The sequence below is a fragment of the Pholis gunnellus genome (genome assembly GCF_910591455.1).
Source record: "Pholis gunnellus genome assembly, chromosome: 7".
Lineage (NCBI taxonomy): Eukaryota > Metazoa > Chordata > Actinopteri > Perciformes > Pholidae > Pholis > Pholis gunnellus.
The window spans coordinates 11,406,207-11,427,084 of NC_136533.1; the positions used below are offsets into that span (position 1 = coordinate 11,406,207).

At 40.1% G+C, this 20,878-nt stretch overlaps 2 protein-coding genes across 2 annotated transcripts; both read left to right on the top strand.

Annotated features, from left to right (window-relative positions):
- Positions 1-6,337: 6,337 nt before the first annotated feature.
- Positions 6,338-10,288, top strand: LOC306699177 (inter-alpha-trypsin inhibitor). The gene is made up of 6 exons (XM_079163704.1): positions 6,338-6,467; positions 7,552-7,743; positions 8,381-8,557; positions 8,719-8,763; positions 8,925-9,003; positions 9,128-10,288. Exons 1-6 carry the CDS (start codon positions 6,401-6,403, stop codon positions 9,210-9,212), a joined length of 645 nt encoding a protein of 214 aa, XP_079019830.1. The 5' UTR covers positions 6,338-6,400; the 3' UTR covers positions 9,213-10,288.
- Positions 10,289-10,948: 660 nt separating this feature from the next.
- usp3 (ubiquitin specific peptidase 3) lies at positions 10,949-19,758 on the top strand. The gene is made up of 15 exons (XM_079162712.1): positions 10,949-11,366; positions 11,624-11,684; positions 12,436-12,573; positions 12,815-12,898; positions 13,063-13,144; positions 13,434-13,522; positions 14,169-14,282; positions 14,571-14,684; positions 14,814-14,963; positions 15,146-15,252; positions 15,400-15,480; positions 15,599-15,717; positions 15,841-15,954; positions 17,302-17,369; positions 18,277-19,758. Exons 1-15 carry the CDS (start codon positions 11,276-11,278, stop codon positions 18,713-18,715), a joined length of 1,851 nt encoding a protein of 616 aa, XP_079018838.1. The 5' UTR covers positions 10,949-11,275; the 3' UTR covers positions 18,716-19,758.
- Positions 19,759-20,878: the final 1,120 nt, after the last annotated feature.

Here is a 20,878-nt window from a genome sequence, read left to right on the forward strand (position 1 = left end):
CGTGTGTTCAGAGCCTGCAAGTCTACCAGAGGAGCCCCAGTGCAAATGAAGTTGAGCTGCGGTGTAACGATGAGGCAGGCTGGAGATGTGCATCTTAGAGGGCAGTGATATTTGCACTGTGGATCAAGAGACACCCCACCACACATAACAGAGCAGGGTTTCTTCAGTTAACATCAGGGGATCAAGACACATCAACTTGATCTAAAGTGAGGGAGGAGTCAGCGTGGCCCCCTCTGTGCTGTCCTTTTGCAAAAGCTGTGTAGCCACGTTTAATTTATGGTACAGTGACGCAGGGCGCTTTCCACATGTTCGTCTGTGTGTGACGAATGTTTACGAGTGAAAAGCCTCCGTCAGCTTATTTCAGAAACACGTCACGCTTATGATGCCACTCAGCTTGTGGCGGTGAGGCCAATTAGCCATGCATACGTAAGCATTTGTCTGGTAGTCTTTGCACATAACATTTTACGTACACCAGCATTGCAGCAACTGACAAACACAAGGCAGACATTACATGCGTGTTTGGCTATACAGAGCTAACCACAGACATTTCACATATGCGGCTATGTAAAAGTAACATGTAAGAAGAAAACAACACCAGTTCTACAGCATATACTGTTTAGTGCCACAGGTCGAACAACCTCACTTTTCTCTTTGTTTCTTTTCTTCAAACAAAACACAATCATTCATCAACTACAATTTAGTGGATTGATCTTATATCATCTATATATTTACTTTTTTTTGTGGCACATGAGCATAGTTGTCTATGTTGGGATTTCTATGCGTTATGTGTAGGAATTGGACATTAAACCCAGAACTGGTTTCTGTTGTTAAGATGCATCAGACTCAGTCGAGGCTGAACAGATGACTAATCTCTGTTCATATTTTCCAAGACAAAACATGAAACGCCTCCTTTGCCTGGAAGGGCAGCTAAGATAATAAGGGAGTGCTTATGGAAAATTGCTGTGGCAGATGTAGAAAGAAGATCCTCCTATCATTTTCTTTAGGTTGACCCAGAAACTAGGCCTTAATTAACAGCGAGAACAGACTCCTCAACGTTTATGTGGGACCATTTACAATGAATACATCAGAGCATCACATTGATATGAAGAATTTTTAGATCCAAATACAAACAAAACATAGTGTGCACTTGAACTTAAATATTTGCTTAATTAATACATAGTTTTGTTACTTTTGATGAAATTTGTTTCTAATCATTTATTTTGACATACTGTAATTTATTATGTATTTTGTTGATAACACTGATGATTTATACTCACCAGAATGTCCGTTATTTCCCAGTGTAAGCTGCTCATTGGGCGACAGGTTGTAGTTTTGGATCTCAATTGGGCGTAAAGTTGGGTCGAACCTCAGCAGCCCTGGCTTGAGGTCTATTGGAGACTGGAAAGCTCCACCACAGTATGGATATTGCTTTGGCCAGTAGTGTTGTCCTTCTGGCCCTGCAACAGCATCAATAAAACAGCTTTGGGAGATGTCTGCACCTTAATGTAACCCAAATGTAATTTTACTTTTTGAATATGCTGTACGGTGATATTCTAATCCTTCATCCAAAAAGTGCATTTCACCTCCGAATGCTAGCATTGTGCAAAGCATGCTCCAGTGTAAAGTTAAATTCGGGAAGGCTCCAAGGTCGACCAGGACTTGTCCTTGGCCTACTGAACATTTTATCTGTCATCAAAGTGAAGTATTATTATCTATGCACAAGGCGGCATGGGAGAGGCCCGTGGCTTCACTCTTGGCCCTTTCTACAGCAGAGTGAGAAGCAGGCTGTTGTTTGTGGAGAGTCTCTCTCCAAATGAAAGGTTTCCATAAAGACACCAAAAACTGCCACATTTGCAGATAGAGTCATGCAGTTTACAAAGTGACCTCAGCTGCATGAGGGTTTCTCACACAAGGCACACTTGCCATGGAGATGATACAAGACAGAAAAAAAATGTTAATGAGAAATGATGCAGAACACATTAAGCTCTTAATTTATCATATTTCATTCAGGGTGTTGACTGAAGTGTGCTGGGCTTTTCAAAAATGCTGTCAGTGTAAAGTGAGGCTAATAGTTTGCAATGAATGGACCCGATCAAATCCGGAATAACATAATTGTAGCTGAATAGAAGATGGCACGAAAGACCTTGAATCTATCAGAGCTCACATAACTTCTGCATATTTACCACTGATTCATTATTTATCCAGAATTCATCAAAAACACACCATTCACCATATGCCAGCTGACCGTGGTTAAATATGAATGATGCAGCATGAGGCCTGCCCCCACCCCGACTGTCCCTTCCCAGACAAATGTGGATTGATTGTACAAGACATGCCAAAAGGCATCAAGTGAAGCTATGAAATCACTGAATACTTGTTTGAAGCACATTTCATTCTAGGCAAACCCACCCTATGAGGAAGAAAGTTACTCTTATGGCTATAATTACTTAGTGTCCACTTCATTTGCTGTTCTAATTAGACTCAGTCTGCCCGTTAATAATGGTCTTCAGTGGCCTTAGGTGGTCCCTTGGAGATCCTTGGTAGAACATACATGAGTGTGGGTATTTAAAAAACAATGGGATTGTTCTGATGAGGAAGGAATGTTAAATGAAAAGATTTATATAAGTCAATGGTTTAACATTACATCAGTGGTCACACAAAAAAAAAAACAAGAGCAGGGTGAGAAAAACTACGGTCACCATTAACATCATATATTTTACACCAATGTTATAGTTCGCTGTCTTGTCCTCTGCCACAGGGTGGAGTGTTGAGGTGGAGATAAATCGTATGACTCAGCTGTGCCCTCGTCAACAGAAAGTGCCACTAGTCCTAAAGACTACTGACTCCGATGACTAGGCCTCTTGAGGGTTTTACTGTAACCAGGGAAGAAATCCACCATGCCACACTTCAAATAAGGATGTATATTTATTATATACATCTTTCCTCAGTAGTGATCACCAAACTTTCCATTTTGACTTCTTGTCAATTTGTTTTCATTCAAATTGCAGATTTTTCTAAATGTTGATGATTTTGTATTTTATTAAGTATTCATTTTTGGAAGGATCCAAGTGTTAACATTTAAACGTGTAAATGGTTTTGGCCAAGTACAGCACAGGGTGAATCATCATTTTGTCACGATTAGGCTTTGCCTCTGTGTTTCTCTACCCTCCTCACTCTACCTGTCAGTCACTCCCTCAGCCCATTCCCTTCACCTGCCTCTGATCACTAATCAAGCACTTCCCCCTCATCAGCACAACTCCTCTCACCTGTTCTTCCCCCTACATAAACTACTGCCCCGCAGTCACTCCTTGCCAGATCCTTGTAATGTCTACCCGCACGTTCGGCTTGTCCTGTTCCCGGGTTTCCAGTCTGCCTTCCCTGTCTCATTCCTGCTGGATTTCCCCCCCTCGTCTCTTGTCTGTTCTGTGGATCCCCTGCCGATTCCTGTATGGTCTGCTATTGGATTGTTTTGTTCATTAAATATACCCTTTTCACACTACTCTGCCTGGTCTGCGCTTGAGTCCTCCACCATGCCCCGTGACACATTTATTTTTGCCACATTGTTATGGTGTTCCCCTGTACTGACACATACATTTGAAATTTCCCATTCTAATTTTCTTTTGCTTATTTAGGTGGGTTTTCTGTCGATTTACCACATTAATGCCAATCCAATGCTGTGTTTACTCCCCAAGTGGATCAGCCTCTCTCAGATGTCTGAATTACACAAGTATAATTTCCTCTAACTATAATTATTTGAACATAAATTACAGTGCAGAGAAGTAGCTATTTTCTTATTCACCCCTTCTGTGCCTGTGAGTTTGTACACTATAAAGTTATCTTTATAAGATGACAGTAGATTTGACCAATGATTGTAGTCAAAAGTGTGTTTAATATCTGTCCAAAGAATTAGTTAGGACAAATGCACTGAATTGCTTCACCTAGTAACTTGTTGGTTTTAACATTTATTCCTGAGCAACACACTTTCGAGAGGCAGTGACACAATGACATGAGGTCATGCTCTGAGGACCGTTTATGGAAGCCATAGTCATGGTTGCCCATAGACCTTAAGGCATGAGACAAAGGCACTTATGAAATGTTGCAGAGTCTGTACTTAACATTACAGTTACACGAGGTGACAGGAAGGATGTCACTACAGGTTGTCTTTGGAGGTCAAAGACGGGTCACTCAGGTTTATTTCCACTTGATCAGAAAGCAATCGATTTATATCTCTTTTGTCTTACTGTGTGGCCTTGTCAGCTCAAAGCAAAAGTAACATCCTCTCTGACTCTGAGGTATTGACGATCAGAGAGTTGCATCAGATTTAATTCTAACACTTGATTGTTTATGGTGGTTAAAGGATAATACTACGTCATAACATCTATGTCTTCAACTTGTATGATACATATGCACATGGACTGGTATTGCAAATGCACTGAAGGTTTTTGAAAGTATTTCTTTACTTTATATATATATTGTGAGGAAAATATTATAAGACTTACCACTGTACGTCCATTTGGCAGCTGAAACAGAAAGAAAAAATATATTTTTCTCCCAAAAAATTAAAATATATCAGAATAACTGCACTTCCACACATTAAAGGGTGCAGTATAGTAGTAATATATAAATAAAACAAAAATGAATAGAAAACAATTCATTTGGGGCAGACGTTTAAAGCTTTTATTTCAGAGACAAGTGTCAAGTGCAGGTGGATGAAGACATCTGCCATGAAGCATTTTGTTCACAAATTGCTAAATGGCCAACATATTTTACTTTTTCTACTTAACACATCTCTAAAAGTGCATCTAAAAGTGACATCCTAACAGGTTGCTTTCCCCACGCATCAAAGAGCTTACCATGCAGTACAGCCAGGAAAGTCATCAATAGTGAAACGATGGGTGTGACGCTCAGAAAGTGCATCTTGATCCCCTCAGCGCTCCCGTGCGATAGGCAGCCTGATGTCAAGCCGGTGCAGAGCAGGAGCTTGCAGCACCAGAGCGCCAGTCTTCAAACCGGCTTTTATAGCCTTCTCGTGTTGCCAGCTCCATTGTAGCTCGCGCTGACGTCATAGCAAAGACAAAACCAGCCTCCAGAGTCATCGGAGACTGACAACTTGACGCGGCGACCGCATCCAAGCGACGTCAATCATCTTGGGCTCGAGCTGCCGCCGGCGGACGGAAGATGCGGGGAACGCTGAGCCGCGTGCACGTGCGCCGGTGTTGTTACAGAGAAATGTGGTTTAAAAGAAAGTGAGGTGTGTGAGGGCGCTACAAGACGCACCTGCACAATAGGTGAACAAGCAACCTATTTGTGCTGCCACTAATGTGTAGCCCTATTGAAATAGTTGGGGTCACCATGTTTGATAAAAAAAGCTTGGCTGTCAAAATTTGACATTCCTAAAGTTCCCCCACTCAAACACTTAAAGATGCAGAACACACAAACATGTAAGCTGAATGGGTTCCCTCTGCCTTACCTGTCTGCCTAAAGGTTGGGTGTTAAATTACTGTGGTGCCCTCATGCAACATGGGGCAACAAGTCAAAGTAAACAATATGAGGCAAATAATTGGCTAAAGAATATGACAAATAGAATGCCTAAACAATACACCCCAAACATACTAACCACGATACATTTACAGTCCTGTGTAGAATTTATTATAAAGCCACCCTCAACAAAATGTACAGAATGATGTGTGGGCAGAGTTTGTTTTCACATTCATCATATCTTACTCTTTGAAGACAAAATAATTACAAATTGTTTATTTTATTTTAACTTGGCTCATAACGAGGATTATCACAGGTTAAAGATGAAAGTCTTACGATGTGACAATGGAAAACTGAAGTGTTTCAGCCAAAATGAAAAATAAGAGGATAGAGTAATTCCCTGAGGTAACTGACAGGAGGGTTTTAACTTTCCAAAAATGCTCTTTAATCAAGTCCTCTGCAGAAGGTTAGGTTGCATTTGGAGTCATTTATATTGCTTCAGGTAATCTAATTTCTGATGCAAAATCTCCATAAAATGACAAAAATAAAGTCTGTCAATATGCTAATCTATGCTACTTTGTGTATGCTGCTGTTGTGCAGCAGGAGTTATCTTTAAGCCTGAATGTTACCTGAATGAGGCGTAAGGTGTTTTAAACACAACACCCAACAATAGCAGTATTAACCCACGCTACTGCATATTATCTGCATTTGGAGCTAGCTTCGACCTAATATAAAAACCCTCATATACGTACTGTATAATAAAGATAATAAAATAGAGGAAGATATCTTTCCCTGCCATTAACTTTTGTTTCAGTTGCAGTTGTCACCATTGAGGAAATATCGGTCCAAAGGTCGTGACAACCCACTCTGGTTTACAACCCTCACTCACTCCGGTAAAGACAGAACAAAGGCAAGCAGCAAGATGAAGCACCTGTTGTTTTTCGGGATTGCATTTTCTGCATTCTACATCAGCCATTCGAATCCTCCAGGTACATCAAACTGTTTTCTTCTTAATTTAAAGTAGTAACCAAAGAACGTTTTATAGACCAGAGGTGTACTTTTCAGAACAGGCCAGGAAACTAGCACACAGACTCGTCTTTAGTGAAGAATTATCAAATGTTTGCGTTGTGTATTGCTTCTTTTTTTTAAAACACAACCGTAAAATATGATATTTTCTTCACCTTTTATATGATTGTCAATGTTTTTCACTTAAATATAATGTGTCTGAAACTGAATCAAGGAGAAAGAGTTGTGCTACCTTCAGATCAACATGGCGGTTACATTGGCGGAAGACAAAATAAATTAGGCGGAATCATTATACAGAACAGTGGTATTCAATCAGGAAACAACAGACTTGATGGGGAAAAAAACATGCTTCAGTACATTGTAGAATTCTAAACTGCATCTCTCAGCAAGATATAATTGTATTTTACCTTTTTACTGACATTATGTTTATGTTGTAACTAGCAACTAAAGCCAACAATGATTGTCTTTAGATGTGACCAAAAAAAGAAGAGATGGTACTTACTGTACCTTTACTCTCCTGGAAATGTTATTTACACACTGCTAAAGGTTGTGCTAAGCTGACTGGACAATTCCTTCCTCTATAATTCTAAACTTTTAAACACTGAGATCATTTCTGTCTGAGCCTGAGCATGATGAGCTGTCGACCTGCAACTTCACCCCACCTGACAGCTTGGCAAATTATTGAGCACCCATGAATAGCCAGGTAGTTACTAAGTTAGCTTCCCTCAAAAATCTTATCTTAAAAGAATAGTTTGAAACCACTTCCCTTCAGTGAAATCTATGAAGGGCGGGAGGACTGAAAATGTACCTTAAATGAAACTCTTTATTGCTGTCATAAAAAGAGGGAGTGGGTATCTGGTGATGAGATTAGTTAAACATTAGTTATGTGCTGATGATGCTCGGTGAAACACCTATCATACAGAAATTGTGAAATGGTCAACTCACCAGCTTATTCTGTAGCCAATAGTTCTTCCAACCACAAAACCAGAGCATCACCTTTTACAAACAGAAGTTATCTGACTAACAGTGTTTGTTATCATCCAACAGATTTCTGTCAATTGGCCCCCGAAGAAGGTGAAGGTTCAAGCTTTACCTTTTCATTGTATTATGACCCCATCAAGGGTCAGTGCAATCCTTTCCTTTACAAAGGCCAAGGAGGAAATGCCAACCGTTTTCAGAATGAAAGAGAGTGCATAAGGAACTGTTCCGTCAATGCAGAAAACCTCTACCCCATGGATGGTAAGAGGGTTTTAAACACTATTAGCGAAAGATTATTAATGTAATTCATCTTGATTCACTGCTCTGTTTTAAATATGCAACCTAAATAAAGGCCACCTACATGTGGATCAACCCAGTCTAGAAAGAAACGCTGTCCTTCTTCCTGGCTGTAAGGACTTTGGAACATGAAACTGCCTAATGAGGTAGTTTTATGGCCTAAAGGACCAAGAGAGGAAGGGCTTCTTGAGATCTGCCTCGACCAAATTATTATCATGTTCATTATAAGACGGCAAAATCGACATGATATCAATGCTGATGCTATTTTTGCGAGTTAATTTAATAGACCCAGAAATTGTTGAGTTTCACTTTTGCCCCCGTATTACTTTGTCTTCAGAGAAAAGACACGTGTCAGCATGAGTGTTAGCAATACGCCACCAAGTGGTGGAGGAGTAGGACAAAATGTGAATAAATGTGCAGAGGCTTTAATATACTGCTGGATAACGTTTCAATCATCTAATTATGTACTGTATAGCTGAGCAATTTTAGACATGATCAATCATATTTCTGTTTTTTTCAATATATTTATTAGTTTTATACTTGTAAACTGCAACCCCTGTAATGACTACTTTCGAATGGGGATGGTGTTTTCTTTTCACAGTGTCCCAAGCTTGCCACTTCAAAAAGGCCATAGGTGACTGCAGTGGTCAGTTTTTGAGATACTACTACGATTCTGTTCATGACAAATGCAAAAAATTCCTCTGGTCTGGATGCATTGGAAACGGAAACAGGTTTTTTGACCAAGCGAGCTGCAACCACACCTGTGATGGCATCCACGGTGAGCAATAATCTCTCTCCATTTGCTGTTAATTATACATGTTGAAACATCATTATGTCAATATATGTTTTAAAACTAAGGGGTCAGTAATGACACTTTAAAAAAACTTGATACAATTATATGTTGTTCATCGTGTTAATGTTAATTGTTTGGGTTCCAAGACGATGGTGTGGAAGAAGAGGAGGACGAGCCAGACACTCCTATTGGTCAGTAGATAATGAACTCAAGCAGAACAGATCCCTGTTTTTGTTCTGTTTCTTTTAGTCCAAACTGTTTTTCACTCATTTTACATCAGTTGCAACTATCTGCATACAAATGTTGTTATATACTTCTAGTGTTCAATCTATTTACATGTGCTCTTTAACAGCCATCATCTGTGGAGTTCTGCTTTCTGTCATTATTGCCGCCATCTTCATAACTGTGATTGTCTTGACCGTTCAGTCAAAGTAAGACTCTTTTTCTTTGTCTTTGTAGTTTTGCAGAAATAATTCAAACTGAAAAGGAATAACATTACTTACACTTAATGGCCACTCTACTGTAATTGCATTCATATTTTTTGTTCTTCTTTAGGAAAAAGAGCCCCAAAATGAAGGCAGAAGGGAAAAGTAAAGAGTCTAGCTCACCTCTTCAGGACAAGGCGATTGAAATGGCATAGAAAATCATGTCACCTTGACGGCAACATTTATCAGCTTGGTTGTGTATTATAACTCTAATAGCCGTGATACCAAACATAACTGATTGCAACATTTAACTTCAATTTCGAATTTTTTTACTGACATTGTGTACAAGCCATTACAATTTTGTTGTTTCATGTTTTGTTTCACACACAACATGTGCAAAGTGATGTGTCTTAAGTTGTGTTATTTCCTGGGAACTTTATACTGTACTTTCATTTAGCAATTTAAATAAATCTGATAAGTCATAAGTGTAATCAAAAGCAACCACAGCGGTAACGATTTGTCAATTAATTGATCTGTTGATTTACCTGAAATGATTTTAATAATTGATTAATTGTTGAAGTCCTTTTTCCAGGAAGAATGTCAACAGTCTCCTTTGTTCCAGCTATTCAGTTGTGAGGATTTCCTGCTCTGCTTTGCCTTATGTGATAGTAAACAGAATACATTTGGGTTGGCCGGACAAAACAATTTGGGAACCAGGAAATTGTGACAGACATTTCTTACAATTTTTATAGACCAAATGATTCAATGAGGAAACAGTGGGCACATCAGTTATTAATTAAATTCATTGTTTAGTGTTGCACCTGAGGTTTTGAGAAATATTTCCTTTAGAAGCATCTCAGTATTTTTTTTACGAGTCACGACAAACACACAGGAGCAGAACTGCATCATTCCTAGTTCAGGTACTCATCTGCTTGTGCACAATTACCTCAAATGATTTCTAACGATGCATTTCAATGTTTCCAAAATATAACTGCATCATCACCTGGCTCAAAATTTGTTGAAAACTATCTGAAGTCTTCTGAAGGCACGTGCCAATTCTAAACGCAACGCATATATTTAGAGGTGTTTTTGTGAAGTGCATGCCCACTGCATACTCTGTTATTATGTTTTCCAGCTCAGCATTTGTGAATCTTTTGTTTTAGGCTGTAAACATCTCAACATAATCGTGTCAAAAACAACCTGTCACATTTTCCTGAAATGTGTTGCTGTTATATCAAATGTTTATGCTCATGCCTTGTATTTGGGATATAAAAGCTGTTTTGCATAAGAATCACTGGAATGTCTTATTTTAGTGCTTTGCTTTCTCAACCTTGAGGTTGTTCAGTCATATACATATTTGAACAAATTTGTTTTTACGTACACATTTTCAAAAGCATTCATGCATTTTGTAAACATAATATATTATTACTTTGTTGTTAAAATGGCATTACATCTGGCAAAAAACCCCAAAACTTTATGACATGTTTACGACTCAGGACTTGATTTGGGACTTGTCTGTCTTGACTTGGGACCTACTTGTGACTTTCAAAACAATGATTTCTCACCTCTGGGATGAGCACCCAATATTATATTATATAATATTTGACATAGCCAATAGTCTGCATATTCAATTAATAGGCAACGATCGGAAGCGAGGCCACTACGCATGCGTGACACTTCTAAACTAATGTAAAGTCTCACAACATGGTTTAATTCGGTTGAACATTAGAGCTTCTAAATATCAGTAGGTATCAATCCAATAGAAAAGAGTGCCGACCCAAATAAGAGGCACATACCGTATCTATAAGCGGCCAGGGGAATGTAAGCGAAGAAGGAAGTACTTAAACGTAACCTACTCCCAGAAGCTTTTTCATCTTTGTTTTATAACGTTAGCTGGCAAAAGGCCGAGCCGGCAGAAACTACGTCACTTCCTCAAGGTATTTCCATTTGTTTGTGGCAAACGCCAGCAGTTACCAAGTACCTTTTACTAACGTTAAGCTAACGTTACTATTTTATTTATCAATATGTCAGGGTGGAAACGGCATTATCTTTATTATCTGTAAACTGCTGTATCCTGAAAGCATGCCAGAAATAGTGTAGCTATCAAACGGTTAAGCGCGAGCAAAGAACCGGAAAACGTGCGTTCGCGAGCTGAAGTAGTTGGCCAGCTAGCGTTAGCTAGCTACTCTAGGTTAATTGGCTAACTATTGTTAGCTGCCTTGTTCCTGGTGCCGTTGGTGGTGTAGTGTTGGCTGACATTAGCTGACTTCGTGAGCCGATGGAGTGCCCTCATCTGAACTCAAACGTGAGCGGTCCCATCGACACCTCCAGGCTCCCTAACGGTACTCCGTTCTCCTGGTGTTGCAACGGTAAGAGAAGTCATCCTTTCAGCCAACATTAGTAACATTGACGTTAACGGATGCAGACATTACACGTGCAATAATTTGGATTCTAGCCCTTGCTTCCATGCTAACATCAACCAACGTTAGATAGATAATGTTACGTTAACTCGGGGGCAGATCACAGCGAACACATGAAGGAATGGTCCTTTCAAAAGAAAATCACACAATACACTGTCTTATAGAAATATCTTCCTCTTAATTAAGACTTCCTCTTTTATCTCCAGCTTGTAGGTCTAATAAGAGTCCATGGATTTGCCTTACTTGTCTGATGGTCCATTGTGGAAGGTAAGTTGTTGCCGTTTTTGTTTACAACTAAAGTTGGAAAAGCAAACATCTCACTCGCAACGTGTGTGTCTCAGACCTTTTTAGACAAATCAATTATACAACCATGTAAGGGCTGCAATACGTGCATTAATGTATCTATAGTCTACATAACTCAGTCTGTGGTCACTGAGAATGCTGTCTATAAATATGTGTCTGAAAACCTTTAAAAAGCTGTGGTTTTATTAGGATAGGTCTGGTTAGCCCCAGTTTCTGCTTTTGCATTAAATCACACCGCTAAGCATGTTTTATTCCCTAAAAATCTTTGAAAAACACAAGTCATTTGACTTGCACTGTTTTGGAAACATTTCCAGTTCCTCAAGGACTCTTCAAATGTAATCGAGGAAATGTTTCATTTCCAGTTACCATCTTTGTTTTAACAAGGAAATGTTATGTAGTCTGAGATTGGCAAATGGGTTAAAATATTTGTTATTGTACAGCCGACAGATTATGTGTTTATCCAGATGGTAACACGCATCTTTGAGGATTCTTGAAATACTGTCAAAACAAGGGATTCCTTTAAAAACATCAGATGCTCTGATTGTCATCATTGTTATACCCAGGATCAAAACTGCAATGTCTATTTCTTTTTTTTCTTTTTTTAGCAGATTCTTTGATCAAATGTGTGAGCGCAACACAGGCCAACACTTAATATTCGATTATTTTCTGGTGGTTCTATATGTTGTGTGTGCTAAAGTAGTCTCTTTCTATACAGATACGTCAATGGGCATGCAAAGAAACACTTTGAAGAGTGTCAAGTCATTGGCGTCAGTCAAAAGAAGGGCGAGAAACAGGAGAAAGAGAAATCCCATCATTCCGTCTGCATGGACTGCAGCAGCTACAGCGTGTTCTGGTGTGTGTCTATCATGACCAACACATCTATGTCGACAATGTTACTCACAGTGGAACCTTACACTAGTACAGTCAAGGGATTGTTATGTCATTATGTCATTGAGAAGTATTTGATGATAATCCCTCCTGCCACATTTACACATGTTGCATGCTACCACAGTGAAACACAATACAAGATATTTATGATGCAGTGTTTTTATGCAAAGTTCATTTTTGTGTATTGACTAATGTGGGTTTTATAGTTACAGATGTGATGACTTTGTTGTTAATGACACAAAGCTTGGGCAGGTGCAGAAGGTCAGGGAACATCTGCAGAGTTTAGAAAAGTAAGTGCAAATCTAAAGAAAGAAAATCATAAGTCATTATAATGTAGCAGTAGTTTTGATAGTTTGACAGTGTTTGAATGTCTAAAGGCAAGTATATGAAAAGTATATTTCACGTCATGCTCAATACAACATCAGTGTCCTGATAACATGTTCCCCTCCTACAGCTCAGTACTGATGGGTGACAGACAGAGGAAAAGAAAACTTCAGGACAACCCAGCCTCAGATAGCAAGTTGTTGAAAGACAACGTAAGTGGCTGAACATATTACGATTGATTTCTTTTGCATATAAGTTGTAGGTTGGAGCCGCTCCACAGTGGTGTTTTAGCACAAAATACTTTGGCTCAGACTTAGCTTAAATATTTCCGTTCACAAGTACGAGTCATGGCATCCTTTTATAGAGCTCTACACAAGTTGACTGTCTTTAAATGTTAGCTTAAAACATGGTTTTAGTCAGGATTTTTCCTAAGCCTTTCAAAATATTTATGTTGTGTATATACTGATTAGGATTTGAATGCATTTCACTTGTCTCTAACAGGATGGGGCAGCTTTAGGAGCTTTAGGAGCTACAGGTCTGCGGAACTTGGGAAACACGTGCTTCATGAATGCCATTCTGCAGTCCCTCAGGTAAGGTTCTGCACTGAAGATGAGGTATGTGGGTGGTACACTGGGTTTGCAGCATGGTTCAGTAGCTCTGCCCCTGTAGACCCAGGGCCCCATGACAAGTCATCCTTTATGAATACAGGCTGGGGCACAGTCAGGGGAGACGCAGTCAACGGACATAGTTCCCAGCTAAAACGCATTTTTTCTTCGTGTGTTTTTACAATAACATATCGAGTACTTTTTGTATTACTGCTGACCATTTACCAAAGCATGATGAAGACTTTTTTTAAATAAACATAATCTGTTTTACTACTTTCCAGGCAGCCATTAGTTACCATTACTTTTAGTATGGGGTTAAAATGCCTCGGCCCCTAACTAAAAGCTTCCCTAACAGATAAATGTAGTGGTGGAGGGTCTCTCTCTCACGTCTCAAATTTACTTTAAAAGTTACAAATCACAATTTCCCCACATCACAGAATTTGGCCCACACACGTCTCGCTGGTTTCCCGTCGGTTTCATTGTCTGTTTTCTCTGGTGACTGGTAAGACCTAATCAAGAAGTGGAATGCTTAGACCGTTCATATGATTCAAATGGGTGTTCCTGCCTGTTTTGCTAAATGTGCTAATGTCTGGTGTCAAGCATGTTCCAACAAAAATCTATTCTTTGACAGCAACATCAAGCAGTTCAGCTGTTATTTCAAGGAGCTGCCTGCAGTGGCTCTACGCAGCGGTAAGACGGCAGGAAGGAGGATGTACCACACCCGAAGCCAAGGGGACACCAGTGTGTAAGGTCCTATTCTGTCGGGGGGGGGGATTTATGGGCTGAGTGCAAAAATCTAACAATTATTATCAGCAAGCATAAAATTGATTGAGTTGTTACTTGTGTACTTCTTAGTAACATTTCCTGATGAGACTCCTAACAGCAGTAATTATCTTGAATAATACACCTTATTATTAGTAGTACTTGTGTGTCATGCATTTGAAAGTCTTGTGTCCTTTGATTTGGACAGGCTTTGGATGTTTACTGTCCCAGGTTGTGCAGCGGGGTAACCGGGTTGCTTTATGTTGAACAGGTCTTTGGTGGAGGAGTTCAGGAAAACCCTTTGTTCCCTGTGGCAAGGAAGCCAGACAGCCTTCAGTCCAGATACCTTATTTTATGCTATATGGAAAATCATGCCAAGTTTCAGGTATGCCAAGAGTGTACGGAGAGTTTGCCAGAATTAAGCTCCTCATGCTGAGCAGCAAACCGTTTCCTTCTTAGTTCTGCTTTCATTAAACTGGAACATTGTCATTTAAGGCTGTGTGTTTGTGTCCAGGGGCTATCAGCAGCAGGATGCACACGAGTTCATGCGGTACCTGCTGGACCATCTCCACAGGGAGCTCCAGTACAGTCGCAACGGGGCGTCTCACCCAGTCTCACCTCAGGACGGGGTCAGATTCTCCACTGCAGATGGCAAATGCTGCATGTAAGCCCGGGCAACCTTCGAATGATTTTGTATATGTACATACAAATAATAGCATTTACTAGTTCGTAGCGTTTAGAATATGTTGTTTGCATATGCTTTAGCTCAGACATTGATTGACCACCAGAACGAATGTGCATTTATTGATAATAGCTGCTTTATGTCTGCTTTTTATTTCTTTACAGAAATGGGACTGCCAGTGTTGTCACATCCAACTTTGGTGGCATACTTCAGAATGAAGTCAACTGCCTGATATGTGGAACAGAATCTCGGAAGTTTGATCCCTTTCTTGGTAAAGGCCCAAACGAACTGAAAGCGTCTGACGCGCATGTTTTCTGAAGTACACCGTTTAATGGCCAAACACACATCAGAAGCGCTGCGTAGCTACTCGTACCTGTGTATTCTCACATCGTATTTATGTCCATTCTGTTTCACTCAGATCTGTCTTTGGACATTCCCAGCCAGTTCAGACAGAAGAGAAGTAAGGACCAGGAGCCGGGGCCCACCTGCACCTTGCGTGGTAAGTTTCCCACTGTCGGAGGTAGTGACTCATTAGAAATTTTTTTGGTAGTATTACTTTCTAAGTGTGTACTGCTGAGATTAATGGCAGCATTTTCTGTTGTTTGTTTATGTTTTAGACTGCTTGCGTAGCTTCACAGACCTGGAAGAACTTGATGAAACGGAGCTGTACTATTGCCATAAGTGTAAAAAGCGACAGAAATCCACCAAGAAGTTCTGGATCCAGAAGCTGCCAAAAGTAGAGACAGAAATTCTCAATTCTTTCTACAATTAATTCATGTGAAAGGTTTTTCTATGAGAGTAAAGTAGTTGGGGACATATTGCCTTCGGGTATAATTGGAGCTTTTATTTCCTGTATTAGGTTTTGTGTCTGCACCTAAAGAGGTTCCACTGGACGGCCTTCTTGAGAAACAAGGTGGATACCTATGTGGAGTTTCCACTGAAAGGCCTGGACATGAGGCGCTACTTACTGGAGGTGAGTCTAAAAATGACGAACAAGGAATGAAAATGAAACGGCCGCGACTCATATAGCACATTAGTGGGACAGTAGGAACTGCTACCGGTCAGAGGCCGGCTGTGCTCTTTCAGTTCAGGCGTTCTCTCAGTCAAACTTCACAAGAACTTAGAGTAGCCAAATTCTAAACCTTTATAATGAACGGGTATTGTTTACTAACTTAAAAAAGGAGTCAAGACACTAATCAGACCACGGAAAGATCTCAAGTGAAATGCTCGACAGCTGACTTGGAAATGGGAGTGAAATATGACGGTGAACTAAAATGGCTGCATTGCAAGTTGGGCACAAACGGAGAAGCCGCAGACAGCACCAAGAATAAACTATTTAAAAATATAGATGAAAAAATGTAATGGTTCCTTTTACCAAACTGGGGATTGATTAAAACTAAATTGTCCTCTTAGTCATCTGATAATGGATTTATATCTAAAGAAAATTTAAAAAAATTGCAAGTTGGGGGGCATATGTCAGAGTTTTCTAACATTTTAAAGACAAAACAATTACTGGAGAAAGTAGTTGAACAGATCAATAAGTCTTTGTTGTTAGATTATTGTGTAGCACATGTAATGTACTTATTAAGCCATTCTGTGTGTCTAAACTAATGCCTGCAGGGGGCGCTGTTCGACAGTGACTGTTATCGGACAAACTCGAGAAGGGGAACTAGTTTAAACTGGAGTTTGCTTTCAAATTATTCCTTATTGTTGTTATTCTTTAAGTTGTGTCATTTCTGGGATTGGTGGAGCATCTCTTCCATTTACAAATCAAAAATTGGCCAAAAGATTATGTTTGAATATCAGTTCTTAAAAACACAGGTTCGAACTCTTAGAATATCTAGTTGTGTACAATAAAAGTTGACTACTTGCTGTATTTTATGTACTTACCAGTATCACAATATAAAATGGATGCTTTTGGTTTAAAAAGTACAGACTTTACTACTCACCCACCTTTTGGTGGTTACTGATTACGTCTGATCTTGAGCGCACAGTTGACCGGTCATGTAAACAGATCCCGTACCTAACGTAACGCTTGCTGTTAGGACATGGTGTCATTCTTTCTGTTAGGACATGGTGTCACTCTTTTTGTGGAGCTGTTCTTTGCCAGTATTCGGGGCTGATTAAACAAAAACAATGTCTCTTCAAAGACGCTGCAAAGCATGTTGGGTAAAAGCTGGTGTGTCATACATATCCTGCTGTGTGTTTTGAATGTATTAACCGTATCTGTGTTGATTGATCAAGGCTCCCAGGCGGTCTGTGGCACGATGTTTTCAGTGCTGTAAGGAAATATCTTCTCTCGTCTTTCTTCTGTTTGCAGCCGGAGAATTCATTACCAGAGAGCTGCCTGTATGACCTCGTTGCTGTCGTAGTGCATCACGGATCTGGGTGAGTTGAGGGAGTATCTTGTTTTAAACACACAAATGGAGAAGTTGAAATATGTATTTGTTCAATTTTGAATTAGCACAAACAGATATTGCATAATCTAGGGCTCTCCACAAGGATATGGAGTAACTAGCCTGTGGGGAAAATAAGCCCGCTACTTTTTCCAATGAAGGCTCCTCTGATGGCTTTGTGTTACAAACCATCTAGTGGGTCAGATTACATAAAGCCACTATTCCATCATATACACTGATCTTAATTATTGCATATTTTATTGTAAACATGCAGGGAATTACAATAAAGGAGCCCCCCTCCACTCACACACACCTTATCTTAACCCTTTCCCATAAGCCCCCTCCCAAGCATTAGAGGAGTACCTGACCCCCAAATCTACCATTTGTATATCAGTTACTCACCCCGTGTTGCCTTGAACTCATGCCTCCACGGTAAACAAAAAATCATTAGAAACGTTTTGATGAATTGAAGTAAATGGTGGCCGTTGAACAACAAAGTATATTTATTTACAAACCCTCACACAACTCCTGCAGTAAAATCCAAGTCCTTTATTCAGTCGTATACTCGCTACTTCTCATACGCTGGCATTAAGCTCTGCTTACCACAGTTAGCTGACAGTCACCCAGTTGCTGGAGTAACAATTCAGATGCAGTTTTGTCAAAAAGCCTTGTGGACAGCTGTATTTGATCAAATTCAAAGGCATTAGGCTGAGGGTCCTTGAAAATGCTTCAAGATAGGCCAAGCGCTGCTCATCAAAGTGCTGCTATTTTACCTCTTGCCTCTAAGTGGCGATGTTGCACTGCTGAGCTGAACGTCTCCATCGCACTTAAGCAGCGATGAATACAGTCTCATCAGAAGCCAAGGCAGCAGAACGTGATACGCGTGTCTGTGTTCACAGGGTTGGATCGGGGCATTATACGGCATATGGCAGCCACGAGAGCCGGTGGTACCACTTCAACGACAGCACAGTGACTCTGACCAATGAGGACGTGGTGAGGAAGGCCAAGGCCTACATCCTCTTCTACGTGGAGAGGACCGAGCAGGTGGCCTCGGACAAGACCGCCACAAACAAGCCTGCTGTGGACACAGCAGCCACGGACAGCGGCCCTTCAGAAGCAGTTGCTCAGGACAAGGTTGCAGCAGACACGGGTTTGATAGATGTGCCAGCCTCACACATGAATACCCAGGATGTGGCAGCCCCAGATGTTGCTGCATTGGGAAATGTGGGTGAGGACATGGCTGAACTGCATAAAGCAAACGCGGCCTCAATGGATGCCGCAGCAGATAGCGATACCTCAGACAAGGTGGCAGCAGAGGAAGCCAGCCAAGCTGTATAATGATTGTGTCAGACGGCCTCAGACCAGCTATTCACTCCATTTTGGCTTCTCCTCAATCACATTTCTCCCCGTGCTTGAGTTTAAATAAGTCATTTTCACGTTTAATGTATTTGCAATACTATTTAGTTTTTGTTATGATCTGCATGGCAACATCATCCATTTGCTGCTTGAGATTTGTTTAGTATGACTAGTTGCATTTACTTCCTTAATGTTTTCTTCCTCGGTTGAGATGGACTTCTCTGTATGTAATAGATTCCAAATGTGATTGTTTGAACATAATGAAGTAAAGCTGTAGCCTGGGGAAACCTCAGTTGGTCCAATATTTAGCTTAGACTGAAGAAATGTGTCAAGACACTGTCATTGTAACAATATTTGGAGTTTCTATTGTTTTTAAAGTTTCTAATTTTGTAATATCCACTTCTTGAGAACCTTGTTCTGTTTTCCAGTTATTCTGAGAGGCTTGAGGATATAGACTGCATTTATTGACTCATTAGTGCTTCAGAAAGTTCTTTTCACTTCTTGACCAGAAGCAATGTGAAAGAAATGATCATTCTCAAATTGTTTTGTTTGTCTTGTGTTTATCTGAGTAAGTCTTAGAAACAGGCCCTGATAAAAGTTTTTATAAGTGAAGAAAATAACTTGTAAGTTCACCCTTTTCTGAAGACCACTCCGTTTGTAGCGACCCTGCAAATATCTTACCGCAGTTCAACAACACGTAGACAGGAAGACGAGGTGTTTTTTTCTTCCATTACTCTTTTAAGCAGTTAAAGCATTAACGTTAAAGTGGCAGAAGCTTTTTAATTACTGAAGTCAGAACAGTAGCGGCCTATAGAATCATGCCACCACACTGTCTCATGACTTACCGTCCATGTGGAGTTTATTTGTGATTCTGATTCATATAGTTAATACAGTTGAAAGATATTTCAACTTTTATACAATTAATAGTGTTCACAGATGTTAGTATGTGGCATTAAGAACAAGATCAATTAAACTACAGGACAGTTGATGTTGAGCTGAAATGATGGGAAGGTCAACAAATAACTCAACTATTCTGATGATCAACTCTGCATTGAAGTCATTTTTTAGATAAAAATGGCAAACAAATTAAATGGTTCTTGCTTCTCAAATGTGAGCATTTAGTGTCTTGTCCTGCTTATAATAAGCTGAATATGTTTGGGCTGGAGATGGCTCTTCAGACCGAGAACCTGATTTGAGGACTTTATCATAGTCCTCAAATTTGCGCTGGACATTTTTCTCAATCAATAATTGATTGCAGCTCTAAATTAAAGACCAACAAAACTTTATCAAAAAGTTTCTTTGCCTATAATTCTTTGAGTATATTCTCTAGCTGATAATGTATATTTTCTTATATTCAGTGGTTTAAGTCCTTTGAGGAACTTTAATAGCAAATTTGAAATATAAGCATATGTGCACAATTTGGTGTACATGTTAGGAGCTGTCCTTTTTACATGTCAGGTTGAACACACGTACACCAGAGGATACATTATGTTTACATTATTGTCCACAACGCTCTAATTATGTCCAATACAACACGAAGTACGACCTTAAAGGAGAGGGAGCACATTTCTAGCAAGCCTTTTTTTATGTTGTTTTCCTCTAGCGAACATCTCTGCCCACACACACACACACACACACACACATAAGAGCTCCCCTCGGGACACGTGCCAGCCAGTCAGCCTCCTCGCTCAGGCAGGAACAAGCACTCCTGTATGATGATGAACAGCTGCTCTCCCTCGCCTGCTCACAGGTGGCTGTGTGCTCCCTACTCCGTCCCCATTAATGACACACAAGTGGCCCCCCCACCTTCTTCTTTTCCTGTTGGAGGCTAGATCACAGCTGCTATTAATACGCCCACATTGCATTGTGTTTGTCAGATCAGAGGTCTGGTTAAGACACTGTGAGTCACAGTATAGAGACTGTAATCTGCCTTTCCAACTGTGGCATTTCCCAATGCCCTGCATTTTGTTAGAGATTGGTAATAAGTGGAACAGGACATAACTGCAGTAGTGTGGGGTCATGACATAGACTTAATGGTATTTTGGCTTTTTGCCATCTCAGTATGTCCTCTGTGCTTCAGTTGAGCAGTTTCAAACCCACACTGAGTCATAGTTCACTGTGTTCCTTAATGCCTACGTAACACTA